This window comes from Strigops habroptila, chromosome 6 (genome assembly GCF_004027225.2).
Source record: "Strigops habroptila isolate Jane chromosome 6, bStrHab1.2.pri, whole genome shotgun sequence".
Taxonomy (NCBI): Eukaryota; Metazoa; Chordata; class Aves; order Psittaciformes; family Psittacidae; genus Strigops; species Strigops habroptila.
In genome coordinates this window covers 32,807,126-32,827,101 of record NC_044282.2, presented here as the reverse complement: position 1 = coordinate 32,827,101, position 19,976 = coordinate 32,807,126, and the positions used below count along the sequence as shown (strand labels likewise).

The window sequence follows — 19,976 nt, the reverse complement described above, 5'->3', positions numbered from 1 at the left end:
GAGTGTTGGCATTACTAGAGGCTCTGTGAGGTTACATGACTTATGATGTGCATACTTGCAGTTAATGATGTATTTGTACCAAGTTACAGTAATATTGTTAGTAATAAAAGTCTAAAAATAATTCCAGCTGGGCATTCTGAAAATATTTAATGTTGAAACCAAATAACCACTTGGTTTCAAAATTTAAAAAGTATAAGAATAAGCTGGAAATATTTCAAGTCACTGAAAAGTATAATTAAAAATGTTGGTATTTCTGGGAAAACTCCGCTTGGAATTTGTTCTTAACTTTATTTTTGACATATTGGATGGGACCACATTAGTTAGTCTGATGATTATTCATTTCTAGGTTGCTGATGGTACTGATGCTTCCCTTCTTTTAAAAATTGTAACCCATTTAGGAAGTTTAATGTGCAATATGTAAATTGGCATTTTAGCAGTAAAACATGATTCTTAGCAGTATCAAGAGGTGCCAGTTAAGGTCAGGGCATTTAGTGTGCAAAGGTGAAAATGCAACTGCAAACACAAGTTTTATCCTTCAAAGAACTAATCAGAAGGACATAGCTGTGGTATCAAACAGAAGAGAAATACTTAAGCCTGGAGGAGAAGCATAATTACATTGAAATGACCCTCAAGAAGTACAAGATTTAAAAACTAGTCTCTGATGCAAAAATACTGTGTTTCATTGTTTCTTAACTAATATAAACCAATACTGTGTTGTGCAGGGAGTCACAGGAAGACCTGGACATCCTGGTCCAGCAGGGTCAAAAGGCGAAAAGGTATTCCTGCTTTTTAGTCTTGGCAAAGATCTGTGCAGGTTCTGCAATCCCATTATGCTCCAATGTTTTGGGGTTTTTTAACATAGAGTGCAAACAAGAACTTGACGTATATTTTCAAATTGATTTTGTGTCCTAATACAAGTACTTTCCCCCCAAAATGTACTATGGGCTTATATACTGAAGCGTAGTCCTTGTGGTGTATGTAAGTTGCAGAGAATGTGCTCTAAGTATGGCATACTATATAAAATTTAGGAAAGTGAAAATACATTTGTGAAATAATGTAGGACTAGTTACTACTCGCTCTTCTTCTTTTACCAGTATTTTAGTCAAAAGTAATTACACAAAAGTGCTTCACAAGTACTGAAAATTATTGAGTGTAAGTTACTCTGCTAAAATACATAAGCTTCCTTTATACTTAATTTACACTGCTATAGCACTGCTTTTGGTCAATGTTCTGTGTACTCTTTTATCAGGCACTGGATATTATTCATTATAACTAAGAGATCAAATTCATTTCTTGGGCACCTCAGATCAGTGTAATACAGCAGACACAAACGTAGTTTGTTGCAAAATATTTTCTGGCACAAGTTCTCCATTTTGCATATGAATACACTTTTCTGGTTTGGTTTTTTTTTTTTTTTAACTTCAGCCTGGAATTTTCCAGGCATAGCACTGTCGCATCAAGGTATGTGATCCTACTAATACTCTACAAAACCTTGACTCTGGTATGAGTAAGAAAGGAAACAATTTTGTAAAGCTCTGAAATTATTTCAGTATAGAAATTGATTGAAAGCTGCCTCCTTGCAGGCCATAATAGAAAAATGTACCACACATTTCCTTTTTGTGTAACCAGTTGGTTCTTTGTTCACAGTTCACATGTAGGTGGGAATGAGAAGCCACTGCTCTATAACCAGTGTATTATCAATCAAAAAGGGCAGAAGTCAGGTGGCTGAAGAGTGATTAAGTAAATTGAAATTCAGCCAGAATCACTTCCTGCTCCTCCTTCATCTGAGAAACATGCTTGAGAAATCATATAATACTAAATTATAGTATTTTAATTCCCCATGAAGTACTCCAGATCACTTATGGAGGCTGATAGTTTCTATCAGTTAGCAGGACCATTTGGAAATTATCCTTGTATAAACATTTAGTTACAGTTATATTTTTCTGTATATTTTTCCAGTGAGCTAATTATTGCCATTGAACATTTAGCTTGCCTTTTGCTACCTTAAGAATTTTGAATATGCAGCCTAAGTATCTCACTGACTTATGTTTAATAAGATGCCATGAAGTCAGTGAAAAATTCTGGCAGATTTGTTCCACATTATACAGTGATTTTAACTGGATTGTAGTGAATGAGACTTTGAAAAGATCTGGTTTGGGAAACTTGATGTTAAAACCTTTGCAACTCTGCGCTGGTCAGAGACTCCACCATCCTGCTGGGGCAAAAACTCAGCTTTTTTTTTTTTTTTTTTTTTCTTTTTTTAATGAAAGTAATTCAGTGCACATCAGCACAACAGGCTGCAGAGACACAGATGAATAATATAAAATTAAAAAAAACCCCAAAATGTATAAATTGTTTATCTAAATAAAGATCTTCATTTTTATTCAGTGTGTTCTAAATAAACTGAACTCCTGAAATTATAGCTCTTTTGTATTTACCTATGAATGATCAGGTGAAGTTTGGCTTTTATAAAATAATGGACAAAACATAAAATTTATGTTAACTTTTATCTACCAGTTGCTTAGAAATTGATACTTTTTCCCTTCCTCTTTCTCCTGGTGTTTACGAAATGTTTCACAACCCGGGCCACCGCTACTGTTTTGCTACAAGGAAGTTACTATACATAAAGCTTCAAGTAACTAACAAAATAAAAAACTACTATAAAGTAATGAATCCTAACTTCTCTAAAGCTCAAGCAGGAGCTGGGCAGGAAAATTTATTCTTGATACTAGCTGGTCATATTGACTGTATCTCTTGTTTATTGTTATTATGGTCATTATAGCTTGGGTATGGAATAGATCTGGACACAAGTTACAGTAAATGAGTTACATGAATCTCTTGCTGTACTAGGGTAGTGAAGGTTCTCCTGGGCAACCTGGACCACCTGGGCCTCCGGTGAGATATTTTCTGGTTTGTAATTTGAATGTTATATTAGGAACAATGCACCTGTGAGTAAAGTGTAATGTAATACAAAGAATTGACTGTCACTCCAATATGTATTAATAATGCAGGAAGACAAGTCTTTTTGCAAAAGGTTTCTGTATTCTTTGATTCATCACTGAATAATTTCAGTTCACTAAAGGCATCCTAGACACTTGGTCAAATGAGTTAACCTTGATGCTTAGTGTTACTAGAGTAATTTAGACAGCTTAGGTACCTGAAATCAGGGAACTCAGGGAACCTAGAGAAAGTCCATGGAGCTCACTGGACTCCAAATTAACTGGAATAGTACCTAACACAAAATCAATTCTGGAGAATTATAATAATAATAATATCAAAATGTAACATACACTGAGTTTACAGGTTTCTTGTTTTGTAATTAAAAAAAAAGGGCCCAAGCTACATTGATATGTATCTTATGTTCTTGCAGAAATGTCTAGAAGCTTTGAAAAGTTGATTTAGAACAGAAATGATACCACAGCTTTGCTGAGCTACAGGGCTTGAACAGGGCAAGAGTTCTGCCTTTGTAATTCAAAGTTGTGATGCTTACTTGTTTTTTATGTTTTAAAGGGTATGCCTTACAATGAAAGAAACGGAATGAGCAGCTTATATAAACTCCAGGTATTTCTCTTTATTATTTTTGTTTTTCAATCAACACCTAATTTTGGCCCAGCTCAACTTTCAAACTTGCTGTTACAGGGCGGTGTGAGTGTCGCTAGTTATCCAGGTCCACCAGGACCTCCCGTAAGTATTAACAGAAACATAATTTCTAATAGTTAATACTAAAAAATATCATCTTATTTTGTAACTTTTTTTTTTTTTTTTTATTTTGTTTCCATTTCATTTATTTGCAGGGTCCCAAAGGAGATCCTGGCACAGTGGTATGTATGTATTTTTTGACCATGTTAGAGAATTCCGCAAGTACTAAACACAATTGTAGTCACAAGGGTGGAAGAGTCCCTTGATATTGTTTAGCAGGTAGCTTATCTCCTGCAGAACCAGTTCATCTGAAAAAGCCTTTTTAATTTCTAGGCTTGTGAATTTTGCGATTTCTGCTCAAAGTTCTAAGTGATCATATAATGAATGACTGAACATAGCATTAACTACTTGTGGATTCATCTCTGCTGAGCTGTCCCTGGATGTGTCTAAGAATAAAGAATGTGAAATAAAAGTAGAAAATATCTTAAGAGCTATTAGATTGTCCTCAACATTAAATTTGAAAGTGATAAGGGAGAAAGGACAGTGTGCTACATCATGCTAGCCAGTAACAACTATAAGTTAATGTTTTCTTTGTAAATGGCATGACAGTTAACTACTGTGTGCTCACATGGCTTCTGGTGAGCAAGATGGTGATCATGGGACCTCCTACACCTTTTAGATACGCATTTTGGCATTCAAAAGCAGATTAATTTAACTTTTTGATATTTTTTTCCTGTAAGCATTGTGTTATGTCCTTTTCACATGAACTTTCTTTAAAAATTATGGGGTGGAAGAACCTTGAGCAGTTGCTTAGGGCTAGCCACCAGCAGAATATAGATCCAAATCCTGACTGGCTGTCCATTTTTTCCAAGGTCCTTGACATGCGTGTGTAACTTGGCTTTATAATAGGGAAACTATATTTGTCATTAGCTTGTGGCTTGTCACTGTAGTTCCTAGCCTCCCCAATCTACGTGTTAAACTGATTTCTCCCCTGGAGCATGTTTTTACCACAGAAAACCTTGAAGACCTACACAGGGACCTAGTCTGTGTGTCCCTTGCTGCAGAGTAAGCTGTGTTTAGGGAACAGGACACAGAATTGCTTGGAGGTTGGTTCTCTGTTTGACAGCATATGCTTACATGTTCAGACTCTACTGCCTGGAGGTGCTTTAGAGCTGACCCTGGCTTGCAAGAACACTGTGGGGGAGTCTTCTGGATTACATTCTTCATCAAAATTAAAGCTGTTGAAACAAATATTCACACAGTGTCTCTGGGAAAAGCTTAATTTGCAGATCACTGAAACAGGGCATAACAAAATCTGTTCACGTGGTAACTGGTTACCTGTTTTACTAATGTCAAGTTACATAATTTTTTCTCGAAGTCTGCTGTTGCTTGCTGTTCAACGTTTCTCATGCAGAATACAGAAATTCTAATGTATGCAATCTTTTTAATTAAAAAAATAATAATCAGGGAGACCCAGGACCAATGGGATTACCAGGACTGGAAGGACTCCCAGGGGAAAAGGTAGGACTCTTAAAAAGAAGTCATGGCTTCTTAGTGGCAACTGCCTGCATCTAAATGTTTTCTGAAACCTTGTTTTTTGAATTACTTTTTTTTGCATAAGTTACTGGTTCAGTGTGAAAAACATTTGTATATTTATCTGTATTTCTTTTTTTGCTTTACTGTGGGTTTAAATCATATACTCACCCAACATAAAATTTCACTTTCCACAGATGGAAAATTGTGTGCAGGAGGTCTTGTAATATTTTGGTTTCTTAACTTGATAGAATGCTACTGTATACTATATTATATATAGTATATACTATATATAACTATATTACTTCATAGTAATATAGTTAACATGTTCCTAAGAATGGTCACTAGTTCATGTTCTCTAGACATCGTCTTAGGCTTACAGTCCATGTGTCTTGTTCTAAGAATATAAGTGTCACTATGAGTTCAGATGAGTATAAAAATACAGAAGAGAGTAGAAATGGAGGGAAAGACCAGTTCCTTACAGTTCTTTTTGTATGCATCCTGCTCCAAAGTGAGCAGAACAGTCTTTCCATGGACTGTTGCTCATTAGTCTAAAAAAGGCCCCTTGTATCGGTTTTGCTGTTTTGCACTATGTACTGTGTTTTTGATGCCACTGTAGCACATCCTGAACCATACCATATTCTCCACCTCCTTCCTGTAGTTCAAGTCTGTATTCCAGGACTAGGAAATGATCCTTTCCTTCAGTTGGTGGCATGTTTCAGCATTTCATTTACTCGTTGTGGAGGCTGATATGAATTTAGAGAAAAGCTTGTCATGAAATGCTGAAAAATTCAAGATTTTGCTATTCATTTCTAAACATGGCAAAGTATAAAAAATTCAGTGGAGAAATCAAAAAAATCTGTAAATATGTTTTCTGTCAGTGAAAACAGATTGACTTTGCCCATATATTAGAAATTTAAGAAAAAAAGAGTAGATTTTTTTAAATTGAATATTCAGCTTTTTGAATTACATGTTATTCAATGATTCGTGTAAAAATAGCTTACTGAAGCTGATTTTTCACCAAAAAGCAATGTAAATTTTCTCTCTCAAAATCACTGTACATTACTTATACTTGCGCAGAGTGGGGATTGAAAAGATCTAAGGTAGTGTCTATACTAGATGCTTATATTACATGAGATGATTCTTGGTCTGGAAGACTACAATTTACAAGCAACTAAAGACTAGTCTGATTTCAAATGAACAAACACAGGGAGATATTACAGGTTTAACTGAGACAAAGCGGGGACAAGAATTAAATAGAGAATAACCAATGGAGCAGATTATATAAACAAGCTAAGTGAGTGTTTGGCCCTTTCCCAAAGTAAAAATATCCTTTCCTTAGCTAAATTTGGTCAAAATACCACATTTCTGGTGCAAATAAATGAATGGAAGCACAGGGTTTGCCTGCCAGTCCCAGCAGCATAGTGCATGCTGGTTTTTAATTTGGAGCTATTTATTAGGTACCTCTGTGTACCAGCTTCCGCAGGCAGTGCTGGCTGTAATTTCATGATAATTTCATGAACTGGCCTAAGAACCTTGTGTCCTTGGGGTAAAATTTCGCTTCCCTCAGCTATGCTGACACAGTGGTTTGTGCAGCCATGCTGCAAATCACATTGCTGAAAGGACCTGAATAACTCTTTGCAAGGGAAGCGTTAGGAATTTCTAGCTTCACTGTCATAGCCAGCATATAGGGAAAACACCACAATACAAATTCTGGGTCCAGAATAACCACAGGGGTAGAGTGCAGTGCTCCAGCCAATATACCCTGCTGCACAAACTCCGTGCTCAGGTGTTCCTGAGGTGCATGTTGTGTTCCTCACTGAGGAGTGAACTTGCATTAAGTGATTTCTGTTAGCCTACAGAGCAAGAAAGGTTGAACTGTGGCCTGTAAGCTAGCTTCTCCCCCTGGGCACAAGATCAGACATTTAACTTACCATCTGTCTACACTTTGCATAATGGAGTTAAGTGTTTCCAATTACCGGCATTATCATTGCACTACCTGAACAAAATTATGAGAATGAGAAACGTCAGCATTAGGTATAACAACAGAAACCAGAAATCCCAGTATCTCATTGGGCTCTTCTGCACAACAGAACATGGCTGCTGTGGATGTAGCTGGGTTGGTGGAGCTTTTGCAAAACAGCTGCAGGTAACATAAACTCATCTCACAAAATATTCTCCTGTTAGTATGGCTTTTCTGACATGATTATAGAAACTAGGAGCATGATTTTTTTCTTAAATTTTAAGCAACGTTTCACTAGCAGAGTGTAGTGTTACAGACCAAAACATGTCAGCAGTAGGTTAGGGCAAGTCATATCATAGAATCATAAAATAGCAGGTTGGAAGGGACCTCAAGGATCATCTTTTAAAGGTCCAACCTTTACAAAAAGTCTCACCGTGTAGAGTTTTACCACTGGTGAGCAACATCTGTCTGCTTTGGGTAATTGTTCTCTCAAGAGATAAATATGAGTTTGTGCCCGTAACTCATCAGCTCCAGCACAAAAGCCATTGTCTTAGGTTTAAGCATACATGAAGGTAGTTGTATGCTAAAAGGAGAAACTTTGCCAAAAATGACCATGACACAAATAACTCAAGGATGTCAACTTGCAGGAAATGGAGGACTGGGTTAGCAGAGAGGCAAATACTTCATTGAAAGATACATCTTAAATATGGGGATGTTGATATGATAGTGAATTTTGGACATTGTCATGACCACAAATGATAATTATTTGGAAAACTACAGATAAGTCAGAGACTTTCCGTCCCTTTTCAAGGAAGGCCTCAAGCAGAATATAAGGGATAGAGTGGAAATTATGACATTATATGAGAGAACCCAAACAAAGGATTTATGTTATTTGCTCAAGTCTGTAAAATGAGATGGTGGCAGAGCTAAATATTAGCATTTAACAGAGCCTGGCTCTTGTCCTCATTTGCAATTTACTGAATAATCCTTCCTCAGGTTTTAATGGAAATCCACAAACAAACTTCTGGTTTAAGCATTACCATTTATGTATAGATTTATCTTTTCTTCAGGGTGACCGGGGACCAGCTGGCACACCAGGAGTAGCAGGGACACCGGTATGTATATTCATTAAAGAAAACTCAGTTTGCTAAAAAACAGGTCAAGCAAGGTGCTGAGCTGTAATCTCAATCACCATTTGTGGAACACCAGCGCTTGGCTAATTCTTTATAGGCAGGTATGAATATGATATGTTTTTCCTAAAGAGATTAGAGTTTTAATACCACTAAGAGTTCATATTATTATTAAAATGACAGGTGGGAATGGCGTGAATACATGATAAAGCTGGAATTTGAAGCTGCATATGCTTACTTAAGAAAGCATATGAAATTCTTCTCATTGCCTCAGTTTAATATAGTTAAAGACATTTTCTGTGTTCCTGAGCATGCACAAATTTCTAAGCATCCTTCTGTCACAAAGAAATATTAAGAGCATTAGTTATTGCAATCCCCAAGGATCTGCATATCGAGTAGATCTAACATTTGCTTTAGGGGACTGCTTTGTCAGCTGTTTACATGAGGTATTCAGAGAAGTTTATGAAAGTCGTCCAGAAACTTTGTTGTAGGTGAAAGTAAATGTAACTAATGATAAATTGAAATTATAATTACTCATTTGTGTTCCTAAAGGAAATGAAGACAACTTTTCTTTAGATTGCATTCACAGTTTAATAAAAAAGTATATCCATATTTCAGGAGGCAATATGGAGTTATTTATATGCAAATACATTTATTATTAAATTTGGGCAGCTACCAATCCATTCAGGAGCTGGTTTTAAATTATAAATGTGCTTTGTGAGATAAACAGTCTATGCACTCCCATTTCCATTAGCCACTGATTTAGTCTATTTACTGTGAGTTCCAAGAAAAAACATCAGCCTAAAGAGCTTGATTTAGTTAAGTTCTTCTTAAACAAGGTAAAATGGAACATATAAGGGGAAAAGAGAAGTATTTCTCTGAGTTTTATAGTCCATGTAAGTTTCGAAGTTTGTTGCTCTGAAATATATATTTCATGCTGTGAATCAATTATGCAGTAGCGGGTTAGGATGATCACAATTGTTCATTCTCTGCGTATTTCCCACTGGATATGTTACAAGACTTAGTCTTGTTGCCCTCTATTCTAGCTGGATATAAAAAATTTAATGAGTTCCCTTTGTCGTTGATGGAGTTGCATTCTGTTGATTACATTTAATTCTAATAAAATCCACTGAAATAAATTATTTGCTTTAACATTTTATGCTAAGCAGTTTTAATTAACAAATTAATAGACATATGAGCCACAATATTTTTTAGTAGTCTAGGAAGAATTTTTGAAATATATCTGTGTATCTTACTGGAAGAGAATTTGTCCTCCTTGTCTGGCATTATTTCCTAGATTAAGTAGTGCACCCTTTTTCCCATTTGGGAATATAAACTTCTCATTTTAGCTTTGGGCTTTTTGCTGAGTGGGGTTATCAGGGAAGCTTGGATTGAAATTCTGCAAGTATTGCCATCAGTGCCTATTTCCTCAGCAACAACCCTCAGTCCTGTTGTTCCTGAAGTTGTCACTGGCGCTGATGTGTTTGATCCCTCACTTGTTCAAGTCAGCTGAGGATCTGGTCTAAGGATGTTTCTGGAAAAGTAGATTCAGGGTAATAGATTCTTGTCTGGCTGAACCAGGTAGGTTATTAAAAGCAAAGCATCATTTACAATCACCATCTAAATGATGAGATGAGAAAGGATTGTGCATTCTGGCAGGCTGAACATAAAATGACAATAAAAGTGGCCAAGAAAGAGCTTGAAGAAAATTTGCAAAAGGCTTTAAGTCAGTAACGCACTTTAAAAAAAACAGGACTAGGAAGTACTGAAGGAAAAAAATCTTGGTATCATATATACAAGAAAATATATCATATTCAAGAAAAAATCTTGATATCATAAAAATCTTGATATTGTATATATCTTGATATCACATCAAATCTTGATCTGATTATGACTTCTCAAGAAAGAAATCAAGGTGTTGCAGAAGAAAATTTCATGAAAACACTATCTCAGTATTCAGGAAGTAAAGAAGACCAAGCGATTGAGTTATATTGTACATAAGAGCCAGATTAACATGGCACAAATATTAAAATACCTGGGAAAATATTTCTGTTCCCTCTCTTAAAGCATGTAATGAACAGTAACGTGAATACTTCACTCAAATATATATCCTCTTATTTTTGACCTAAGAGAAATTATGTTTTGCTTCCAAGTAGTTTGAATTTTTAATGTTCTCTTTTTGCAGGGAAAGCCGGGATCTCCTGGGTCCCCAGGGATGCCAGGGGAACCTGTAAGTACGGATTTGAGTTCTGAACTCTTATGATAATACACAAATATTTCAAACACTGAATGCAAGATTTTACATGCAGATTTCTAGGTGTGTTTTCTTCTTTGTTAGGGTGAAAGGGGCCCTGTAGGAGATATAGGCTTCCCCGGGCCAGAAGGACCACAAGGAAAACCAGTAAGCAATTTTATATTGTATATATATATTCATTACCAAAGAATGCATCTTAGTTTGTTAGAAGTTACAAAAGAAATGAGGTTACACCCTGCTTTGTGTTAGGCTAGGTAACATCTGAAAAACACTTAGAGCTACAGTGCTCAATATTAACCATCCAGTCAAGAATTCCTGGTGTTGTGATGTTTCAATGCTTAATGTTACTGAGAAGTTGCCTTTAAAGGTCTTACAAGGGTCCTTTGGATCCTGTTGACTTAAAGGCTCCTCTTGTATTTTTTCAGAAAGAGAAATTAACCCAGACACTCAACACAGTCTGTGAAGGGCGGATGAAGGATGGGGTGACAAATTAAGTTCTTGGTTTCAGTTCAGATAGAGAAGTGTGTGCTTCATTACTCTGAATGAACTTTGTAACTCTTCTGTATACAGGTGATGTGACACTGCAGCTGAAGCATTTACTGTTCACTTAGGATATGTCTATCTGACCTCTTTATTTAATAGAAGTGTGACAGCAGTGTGGCCAGCACTGTCTGAGCTGGTTTAAAACAACCTAGTTTATATTCTAGAAGTGGTTTGGCTAGGATAGCGCAGAACTCATTATCTCACTCAAAGCTAGGTGTTTGGGGGACAAGCATGAAAAGCAGACCATTTCAGTTTGTCAGCGCATCTCCACGTCATGCCTCTGTCTTGAAAGAAAAGACCATTTCTGTAACTTCAGCAGCAAATTGGCCCTAGGTGCCTAATCTGTGCAAAACTCCACTTTGCAGTATGGGGGAGAAGGAAATATTCCTGATGTCGTTGCTCATGCCAGTCCTTCTTTCTCACTCAGTGAAATAGCAGTGAATTTGCTGCATATGCAGATCTGTGTATATCCTAGTAAATTAAACAGTGCCAGAGCATTTATCTTGCAATTTTCTGGCATTTTGCTATTGTTAACATAATCTCTGACACTATTTTGGCCCATGCCAACTAGGACTCTCAGATGCCAGTTTAGGGGACAAGGTGGGCCTGGGACTGTTTCCAGAAGGAAATGAGAACACCCTCTTGTTTGAGAAGGAGGGTCCTTTCCAACCCTAGCTATTCTGTGGTACTATGATTCTATATTTAGCGCAGGAGGCTGAAGCTGTGCTGTGCCACAGCTCTTAAGGACCAAAGAATCGATCTGGCCACTTACTGTTAAGGCATAATCTGTAAGAGCAGAAGAGTAATAGCGCATCAAGGCTAACATCTAGAATAAGAAAAATCTCTTCTATGGTTGTATCATGATTAGCTGGGAGTGGATAAGTGTATGTACAGGTCCATATTCCACATTTGCAGAATTTCCATATATCTTGTCATTTAAAGTTGTGTCCTCATTAAAGCTGGTGCACATCTTGATGCTGAAGACTTGTAATTTTTTATCTGCTCTCAGCTCCAATTCAATGTGCTTGCACTTCACTATCACCCTGAGCTCTGTTATTTCACATCTCAAGACTATTTCTATATTGCAGCTACACAAACTGCTGCCTCTGTAGTTTCAAAATATGTACTGATACCATCACTAAACATATAGCTTTACCCTTCGTATTTTTAAAATGCACATACATAAGCATATTGATTAAAAATTGTTGTTTGTTTGTTTTTAATAGGGACTCAGTGGAAAAGATGGATTGCCAGGTCCTCCGGTAGGAAAACATTCTTTTGCATAGTAGTGTATTTTATTCTTGACGGATACCATAGCTGTTAATCCCAGCAGTTGCTTTCAGTTCTGCTAACAGATGAACATACTGAAAACCTTTAATTTATACATTTATCTTTTTCCAAAAACTCTTTTTCAGGGTGCTGTGGGGAGACCAGGAGACAGAGGACCCAAAGGAGAACGTGTAAGTCCCTTGTTTTAATAACTTTTTGTCTTTTTACTGAGCATCTGAGCACCTCATCAGTGCATATTTTACAAGCAAAACAAAGAAATTAATTCTTTGTGAACTCCAAGCAGTCTTTTACATCACTAAGAGGTTTAGTCTAGACACTACTTTGAGGAATTAGAGTTGAATTGGCTTCTGCATTTAGAGGAAAAACACATTTCATAGACTTTCTAGAAGAGTTGGCCTGGACAGTGTAAATAGATCAATAGGTTGAAAAGTGGAAAGTAGCTAATCGTGTTGTAATGCCATCAGACTTTGCAAGAGCTATAAAGCTTGCCCCGTCATCATCCCTGGGATCTTTGTATGTCACAAACACAAATCATATTTTGTATAAAACAACCTTGTTGCACTTAGGCAGCAGGAATGACAATGCACCTTACTGATTCCCAAAATGCTTAGACTGTTCTGTTCATGGTAAGGTGGTCATGGTGGACAGGAATCATTGTGGGAAGTGAGAGATGATCTTTATTTTGCTACAGCAAAGAAAATCCTAGTGCATGCTCTCTTCCTGTTACAATGTTGCTAAAGTCCTGGTATTCTAATCCAGTTGATGGTGCATTTATTTGATGAATCAGAAAAGCACGTCCCTCTGTAATCTGGAAAAGGAAATGCTACTTTATGACACTGAGGACATACGAGGTTTTAACCATTATTACAACAACTGTCCCATATGAAAATTGACACTTTTCAATGTTCTGTTTCCGCCTTGAAGGACACAAATAAAATGTAAGAACTTTCTTATTGTACCACCTACTGTGTACTGAATTACACTGCCCGGGCTTGACCTTCTCAGTGTCAACCTATCTGAATGCCCCGCAAATAGAACTGTACACATACAACCAGAAGAGGAGGCTAGACCTCTGAGTGCCTGACCTTAAAACATACTGACAGGGAGGAGGACATTGGAGAAGTCTGTGAGAGACAGAGACACAGCCTTAGCTTGCTTCATCAGAGTGAAACTTGGGAAACTTACGGGCAAGAGAAGAGGGTGTATTTCCTCCAGTCTCATTGGTGACAGAGTACATACATACACACATGTACCTGTAGCTGTAGATGTAAATATGTAAATATGGATATAAGCTTGCTCTCAGAGAGGTCACAGATACCTGAATCTGCTCTCACTTCTGGGATCACTGGCAAACATGATCTAGCTCTCTCTGTACAGAGAAAAATATATATATACACACATATATATATAAATAAAATATATAGATACATGATTAAAAAAATTAATCAATTTCCAGAAGTATTTTTGTCTCAAGTGACAATCAAAATCTCTCACAACCTTTTATAGCAGGCAAGCTATAAAAATGCCCAATGCAGTGCCTCAGTACAGCCGCCAGTTGTTCTTTACAATTTTGCAGGAAAAGAAAAGGTTTGTGGAAAACAAGGGGAGATCTGGCAGAGAAAGAACAGTGAAGTACACAGCAGAAGTCTGCATCTCGGATAAGAGATCAGTGGGGGAATTGGAGTTGATTTTTCTTTTTATTTTCCCCCTCTGGATCAGGTATTACAGACCTGCATCTGTGAGAGAGATTGCAATGATTACAGAAAATAACACAAAGTCAGTATTTTCTTGCAGCCGTTATTATTTCTGCTCTATAGCATGCTCCTTCAGTTTGAGATCAGCTGTTGCAATTACAGAAAAGATAAGCATCAAAATTGGAATGACAGAATAAAGCTCTTGAGATTTTCGTGTCTAATGTAAGTATATCCTTATAGAACCGTTTTAAGAAAGAAGTCATTGCCTGGGCTGAAATAATCTTACACATCCTTTGAGTGACTAAACACTGCTGTTATTACTACTTTATAAACTGAATGACAAACCAGTTAAAAACATGTAGTTTATACGAATCAGAAATACATCTTTCAAGTCACTTCAGCAACAGATTAAAGTACTTGTGGCTGGCTCATTTACGGCTATTATCTGCATACCTTGATCAGGATCCCACTGGACTAGAGCATGTAGAAACCCAGGGAAAGCAATAGTTTCTTCTGCACAGAATTTAGTACAAGATTAAATGCAAGAGATGGGAGAGCATTAGGAAGGACGAGGATTGAATGAATTAGCACCATAGGCAGAGCTCGCAATGTGCTTCCCTGTTTTTTGTACAATTCATAGTGAAGGAGAGTTTAAAGAAGAACCAGAGGAAGATGTGACCTAGTTTAATGAATTTTTACAAGGAGCTTCTTCCAAACACAAAGAAAACACTGGAGGGAGTTAAAAAGGCACTTGTTTGAAAAGTGGCTGTAGTATTTGATCTGCCTCCTACACACTGGCAGACTGTAAAATGGGAATCATTTAAAAGAAAACTAATTCCAGGATCAGTTTCACATTGCCATAGTGCTGTGGTCTTACAGAAACCTACATCTTTATTTCTTGTAGAATTGCTATCCATGCCTACTCTGCAGGGTTGTAAAACTGAGAGATTGTATGTGTATAGTTATGCCTTAATGTGCTTTTAATGAAGGCTTCTTGTAAGTATAGTTATCTTCAGGCAGCTTTATTTATACATGTGGATGTATGTGTGTGTGTGTGTGGTCTAAACTAAACATATTAAAGACTGTACCTCTTCCCAGTTTTACAGAAACATGGGGTGAAACAGGAGTTTTTCTTCAATTTTATAATGTTTCAGGTTGCTGTGAGTGAAGTAGGAGATGGAGACTGGATGCAAAAACTTTGGTAAGGCTAGGAAAGAGCCTCTTCCCTGCAGACTACAAAAGTTCTGCTTAGTCAGAATCTTTCCTGTGCCCTGAATTTCTCAAGGTATAGCAAGACATCTCCTGTCTGTATGCAGGACAGAACACTTTTTCCTATAAATCTTAAAATTTATAGAAACCTGAAAAGATATGCCTCTTCCATCAGAACATTACTCCTCCAGTACCCCGAATGCGCATACATTCCCTTTCCTGCTCCCACCAACTGTTGAAAATTTGAAGGTCTTTGGCAGAAGTTACAGCTGTCTTGGGTATCACATCATGTCTTGTCTTTCTTCTACCAAATAGCTAAATTAGCTGTGTGTTTGTTGGAAATCATTCGTAAGCTGCATATTTAGAGTTTTGCCTGAAGTATTAATGCCCAGAAAATAAAACTGGAAATCAGGTGTCAGCAGTATTGGCAGGATAGGTCTTTTAAGAGATACACAATAAGTATAATCCCATTGAGATTGTTTCTATGTCACACTGACTTCCTTGAATAGGATTGTGTTAGCAGTTTGACAGGTTGTATTGGCTTTACATGGCAAGGTTTTGGTAATAAGAGGGCTGCAGGGGTGGCTTCTGTGAGAAGACACAAGGAGCTGCCCCCGTGTCAGACAGAGCCAATTCCAGATGGCTCCAAGACAGACCCATTGCTGGCCAAAGCTGAGGCCATGAGTGACGCTGGTACTGCCTGTGTGATAGAAAGGGTAAAAAGTGCTGCACAACAGCTGGAAGAGAGCAGTGAGAAAACATGAGAGAAACAACTCTGCAGTCACCAAGGTCAGTGAAGAAGGAGGGGAGGAGGTGCTCCAGGAATCCAGAGCGGATTCCCCTGCAGACAGGAGAAGATCCTGGTGCAGGCAGGCTGTCCCTCTGCAGTCCATGGAGGTCCATGGTGGAGCAGATACCCATCCTGCAGCTCATGGAGAAACCTATGCTGGAGCCGGTGGATGTGCCCTGAAGGAAGCTGCAGCCAATGGAGAACCCACGCTGGAGCAGGCTTCTGGCAGGACCTGCAGCCCATGGAGTGGAGCCCACACAGGAGCAGGTTTTCAGGCAGGAACTGTGTCCCATGGGGGATCCACACTGAGGCAGTCCATTCCTGAAGAACTGCAGCCAGTTGGAAGGACCCATGCTGGAGCAGTTTATGAAGGACTGTCTCCCATGGGAAGGACCCCACATTGGAGTAGTAGAAAAATGTGAGAAGGAAGGAGCAGCCAAGATGAAGTGTTAAGGACTGACTACAACCCACATTCCTCATCCCACTGCGTCACTCAGGGGGAGGAGGTAGAAGAGTGAGCAGTGAAGTTGAGCTTGGGAAAAAAGGGGGTGGGTTGAGGGGAAGGTCTCGCTATCCTGCTCTGTTATTAATTCTCAATAAATTAAACTAGTCTTCCCCATGTTCAGTCTTTGTTACCCTGTCAGTAATTGGTGGGTGATCTCCCTGTCCTGATCTTGACTTACACACTTTTCATCTCATTTTCTCCCCCTGTCTTGTTGAGGAGGGAGAGTGAGAGAGCAGCGGGGTGGGTATGTGGCAGGCAGCCAATGTCAACCCACCATGGAGATTAAAATTTTAAGTGTGAGATGATGAGGTCTCAGATTTTGACACTTGTGGGGTTTTTTTTCTTGCAGTAGACTTTCGAGTTCAGAGCCTCTGCACTCTTGCTGAGGGCAATTCAAACTCCAAGTGGGAATGTGTTATGGTTTCAGTTAATGCAATAAAACCTCACAAGTTATACTGGGTTTGGTAGTGAAGCTTAGTTATAGTCAGTAATAAGCTCTAACTCACTGTAAATCATACAGTTTGGAGGACAGATAGGTGATAAAAATGTTATACAACCTCCTGCTTGCATCCTTACCTTTCTCTCTTTCAATCTTTACATGTCATGTAAATATGACTTAAGAAGCTGTAGATTAAGAATGCAATTAATTCCATTCATTCACCCTTCATAAATGTAGATTCTGGATTTATCTATTACTGATGTAGTCAGTTCTTGATGCTGTTTGCTGCTCATGATGGAGCTTAACATTAACTTAAATGAAGCTTCAAGGGCAGTCAGTGACCCTGAAGAACTGCCAGCTGTTCATTAACAATCTGAATGTGTGACTTGCGGCACTCTGCTCCACAGCTGTGCTTTAGTGAACTAATAGCTAATACATTAAGTGACTCTAAAAGATTTAATTCCTCACAAACAAATATAAATGCCATCTCACCCATGATGGAAGTTGGTGGTGGCCAGAACACTGACCTCTAATTTATTTTGTTTGCAAGGAATTCACTCATTATAGATAGATTTGTTGTTTCTTTGATTAACTGAAATTTTGTGTATGTGCAGAAATAAAATATCAGACTTATAGGGAAAGTTACAGAAAAATCTTGATGCCTTGCGCCTGGGGGAATTTGAGCACCTGAGTTCTACCTGTGCCATATTTGATGTTTCTAAATCCTTGTAGAAGGGCTGTAAACTTTCTGCACTGAAGTTCTGTCCTAGTTACAGAAGTCCAGCAAAGAGTAAGTTACAGAGTCAGGCAAACAAAGTAGGTTACAGAGTCAAGCTAATTTTTTTGTCATTGACTTCAACATTGAAAGTGTAACAAAACAAAATATTACTTCTGTGTTTTCAGAAACCAGGGTTAGCCTGTAAAGTAAGCTTCCTTGCCTGACTCGTAAAATCTATTTCTGAACAGGGAAGAATTTTCTCTTGGATGACTTTTCCCAGTTTTTTTGACTGTGTGCAATGGTTTTCCTTCTGGTTTTATTTTACACAGGGAGATCAGGGTATTCCAGGAGACAGAGGTCCACAAGGCGAACGAGGGAAACCTGGCCCATCAGGAGAAAAGGGGGATGTGGGTCCTGTTGGGCCCCCAGGAGACAGAGGCTATCCAGGATCACCAGGCCATCAGGGTCCCCCGGGTTCTCCAGGACCTCCAGGGTTTCCGGTACGTAAATACAAGTTTTCTTTGGTTGCTTGTGAATTCAGATGTCATGAAGGTGGCATGTGCTGAGCAGTGGAAATTCAACTGAGCAATACCACAGTATCAGAAAAACTAAGATATCTCTTTAAACTTTAATTATTTATTTCTTTAGCTCCTGAAAAATCAATACAGTTACTCAGTACCATTAATTTTCAAGTTTTTCATAAGCTTAAGAGCTAAACTGTAAATCTGCAACTGAGAGGGAAAAGGAGGCAAAAATGATTCTTAGTAAAAGAAAAATCAACATTTAAAAAGTCAACGAAATGCTGCCTGTCAGTTGTAGATATCTTGGTTTGTGCCTATGTGTGCGCAGACACATCCACGTTACGAGTTCTTTTTACCCTCGGTCAGATAGGATAAAGCTCTAAAAAACTTTTCCAGTGAAGTTATTGGTCCTGTGATGCAGTTCTAGTTAGTCAGCTGTGCATCAAAGCAGTTAGTCCTTAGAGGGAGTGAGAAGTTGGCAAATGCTATGCCAAAGGCAAGTAAAGCATAGTGGTGTCACTGGACATCCTTACTGTCTTAGGAAAATTGATTTCACTGCACATAACATGCTGATAATCTTGACAGTTTGGGAGTGCCTCTTCCACTATATGGTATTAATAGTCTTTATAGTATTATAATGTATTTGCAGTACAATGACCTTAGCAGTTAAGTAAATAACACAAATACATTCAAATATTTAACTTTTGTAAAATCTTTACACTTTTAAGGATACTTTCTGCATTCTTTTTGTTTAATTTTTGTATCATTCATTATAAAGTGCCCTCTGTCTGTTTCTTCTGATACGTATCACCTTGTCTTTTCCTCATCAGGCTGATACAGTTTCACTCGAAGAAATAAAAAAATACATCAAACAAGAAGTTCTTAAGGTTTTTGAAGGTAAGAAAATGAAGTACTATACAACTAAACATAAACCTTAAATTCTCTTCTAAATGTTTTACATCCCTACAGCCTTCACATGTCATGTAACTTACATTGCACTTGGCAGCTGCTTTGTTGCTGTAGCTATGTTTAATTGTTGTTTAAGTCTACTCAATATCACTCTGTTCAAGCAATTATAAATTACAGTATCTGTTAACTGGAGTATTTACTTCTGTAGAAGATTAGCATTAACAGGTAGTTTGTTCCAAATCATAATAGCAAACGTATGTGTGTATCGTTGTAGATACATATATATATCATATACTATTGCAGATACATAGGTATCTACGATATATCGTTAAGACATTGAAGGTTTAGTAAAGAGGAAACACTAGAAAGATCTAATTATTTTGGCCACTTAGTGGATGACCCTCCAAATGAGAGAAAGGCTTGACAGCTTTTCAGTCATGCAGGTCTAAACTGCTGTGCATTTAAGCAAGCATCCCTGCTGTGCTCCCAAGCTCCTTTGCGGACCGCTGTCTTCTGGCACAGTTTTAGGCAAGTACCAGGTTCAGTCATGGCTTTTGTACTATGTAGGCATTCTGAGGTGTGTCCTTACTCTGAAAAGAAGGTATTTTTCTTCCCCAGCATTTTCTAAGTCGGGGTTCAAAAAGCCGTGACTCAGGTAGGTGTCTGAAATGAGCTTCTGCTCCAACATCTCTTAACAGTAGCTTCTCTTCCATTGCAAAATGCATTTCTTATGTCTGCAATATGCTTAGCTATTTTGTCATTATTATTTGTGGATACAAAACCTTTTATCTTTCAGGGATAAAAGAAATCATATAAAGCTTGAGACTTCTTAAACTATT

The 19,976-nt window shown here is 37.9% G+C and overlaps 1 protein-coding gene across 8 annotated transcripts in view; it reads left to right on the top strand.

Annotated features, from left to right (window-relative positions):
• The window catches only part of COL19A1 (collagen type XIX alpha 1 chain), a 189,847-nt gene that overhangs the window by 155,257 nt on the left and 14,614 nt on the right, over positions 1–19,976 (top strand). For all 8 annotated transcript variants that reach the window (XM_030490407.1, XM_030490405.1, XM_030490403.1 and 5 more), the window contains 13 exons: positions 723–776; positions 2,851–2,895; positions 3,511–3,561; positions 3,640–3,684; positions 3,795–3,821; positions 5,107–5,160; positions 8,206–8,250; positions 10,451–10,495; positions 10,604–10,666; positions 12,289–12,324; positions 12,478–12,522; positions 18,037–18,207; positions 19,059–19,125. In XM_030490407.1, coding sequence (XP_030346267.1) covers positions 723–776; positions 2,851–2,895; positions 3,511–3,561; positions 3,640–3,684; positions 3,795–3,821; positions 5,107–5,160; positions 8,206–8,250; positions 10,451–10,495; positions 10,604–10,666; positions 12,289–12,324; positions 12,478–12,522; positions 18,037–18,207; positions 19,059–19,125 — 748 coding nt within the window. The remainder of the gene's footprint in view (positions 1–722; positions 777–2,850; positions 2,896–3,510; positions 3,562–3,639; positions 3,685–3,794; positions 3,822–5,106; positions 5,161–8,205; positions 8,251–10,450; positions 10,496–10,603; positions 10,667–12,288; positions 12,325–12,477; positions 12,523–18,036; positions 18,208–19,058; positions 19,126–19,976) is intronic.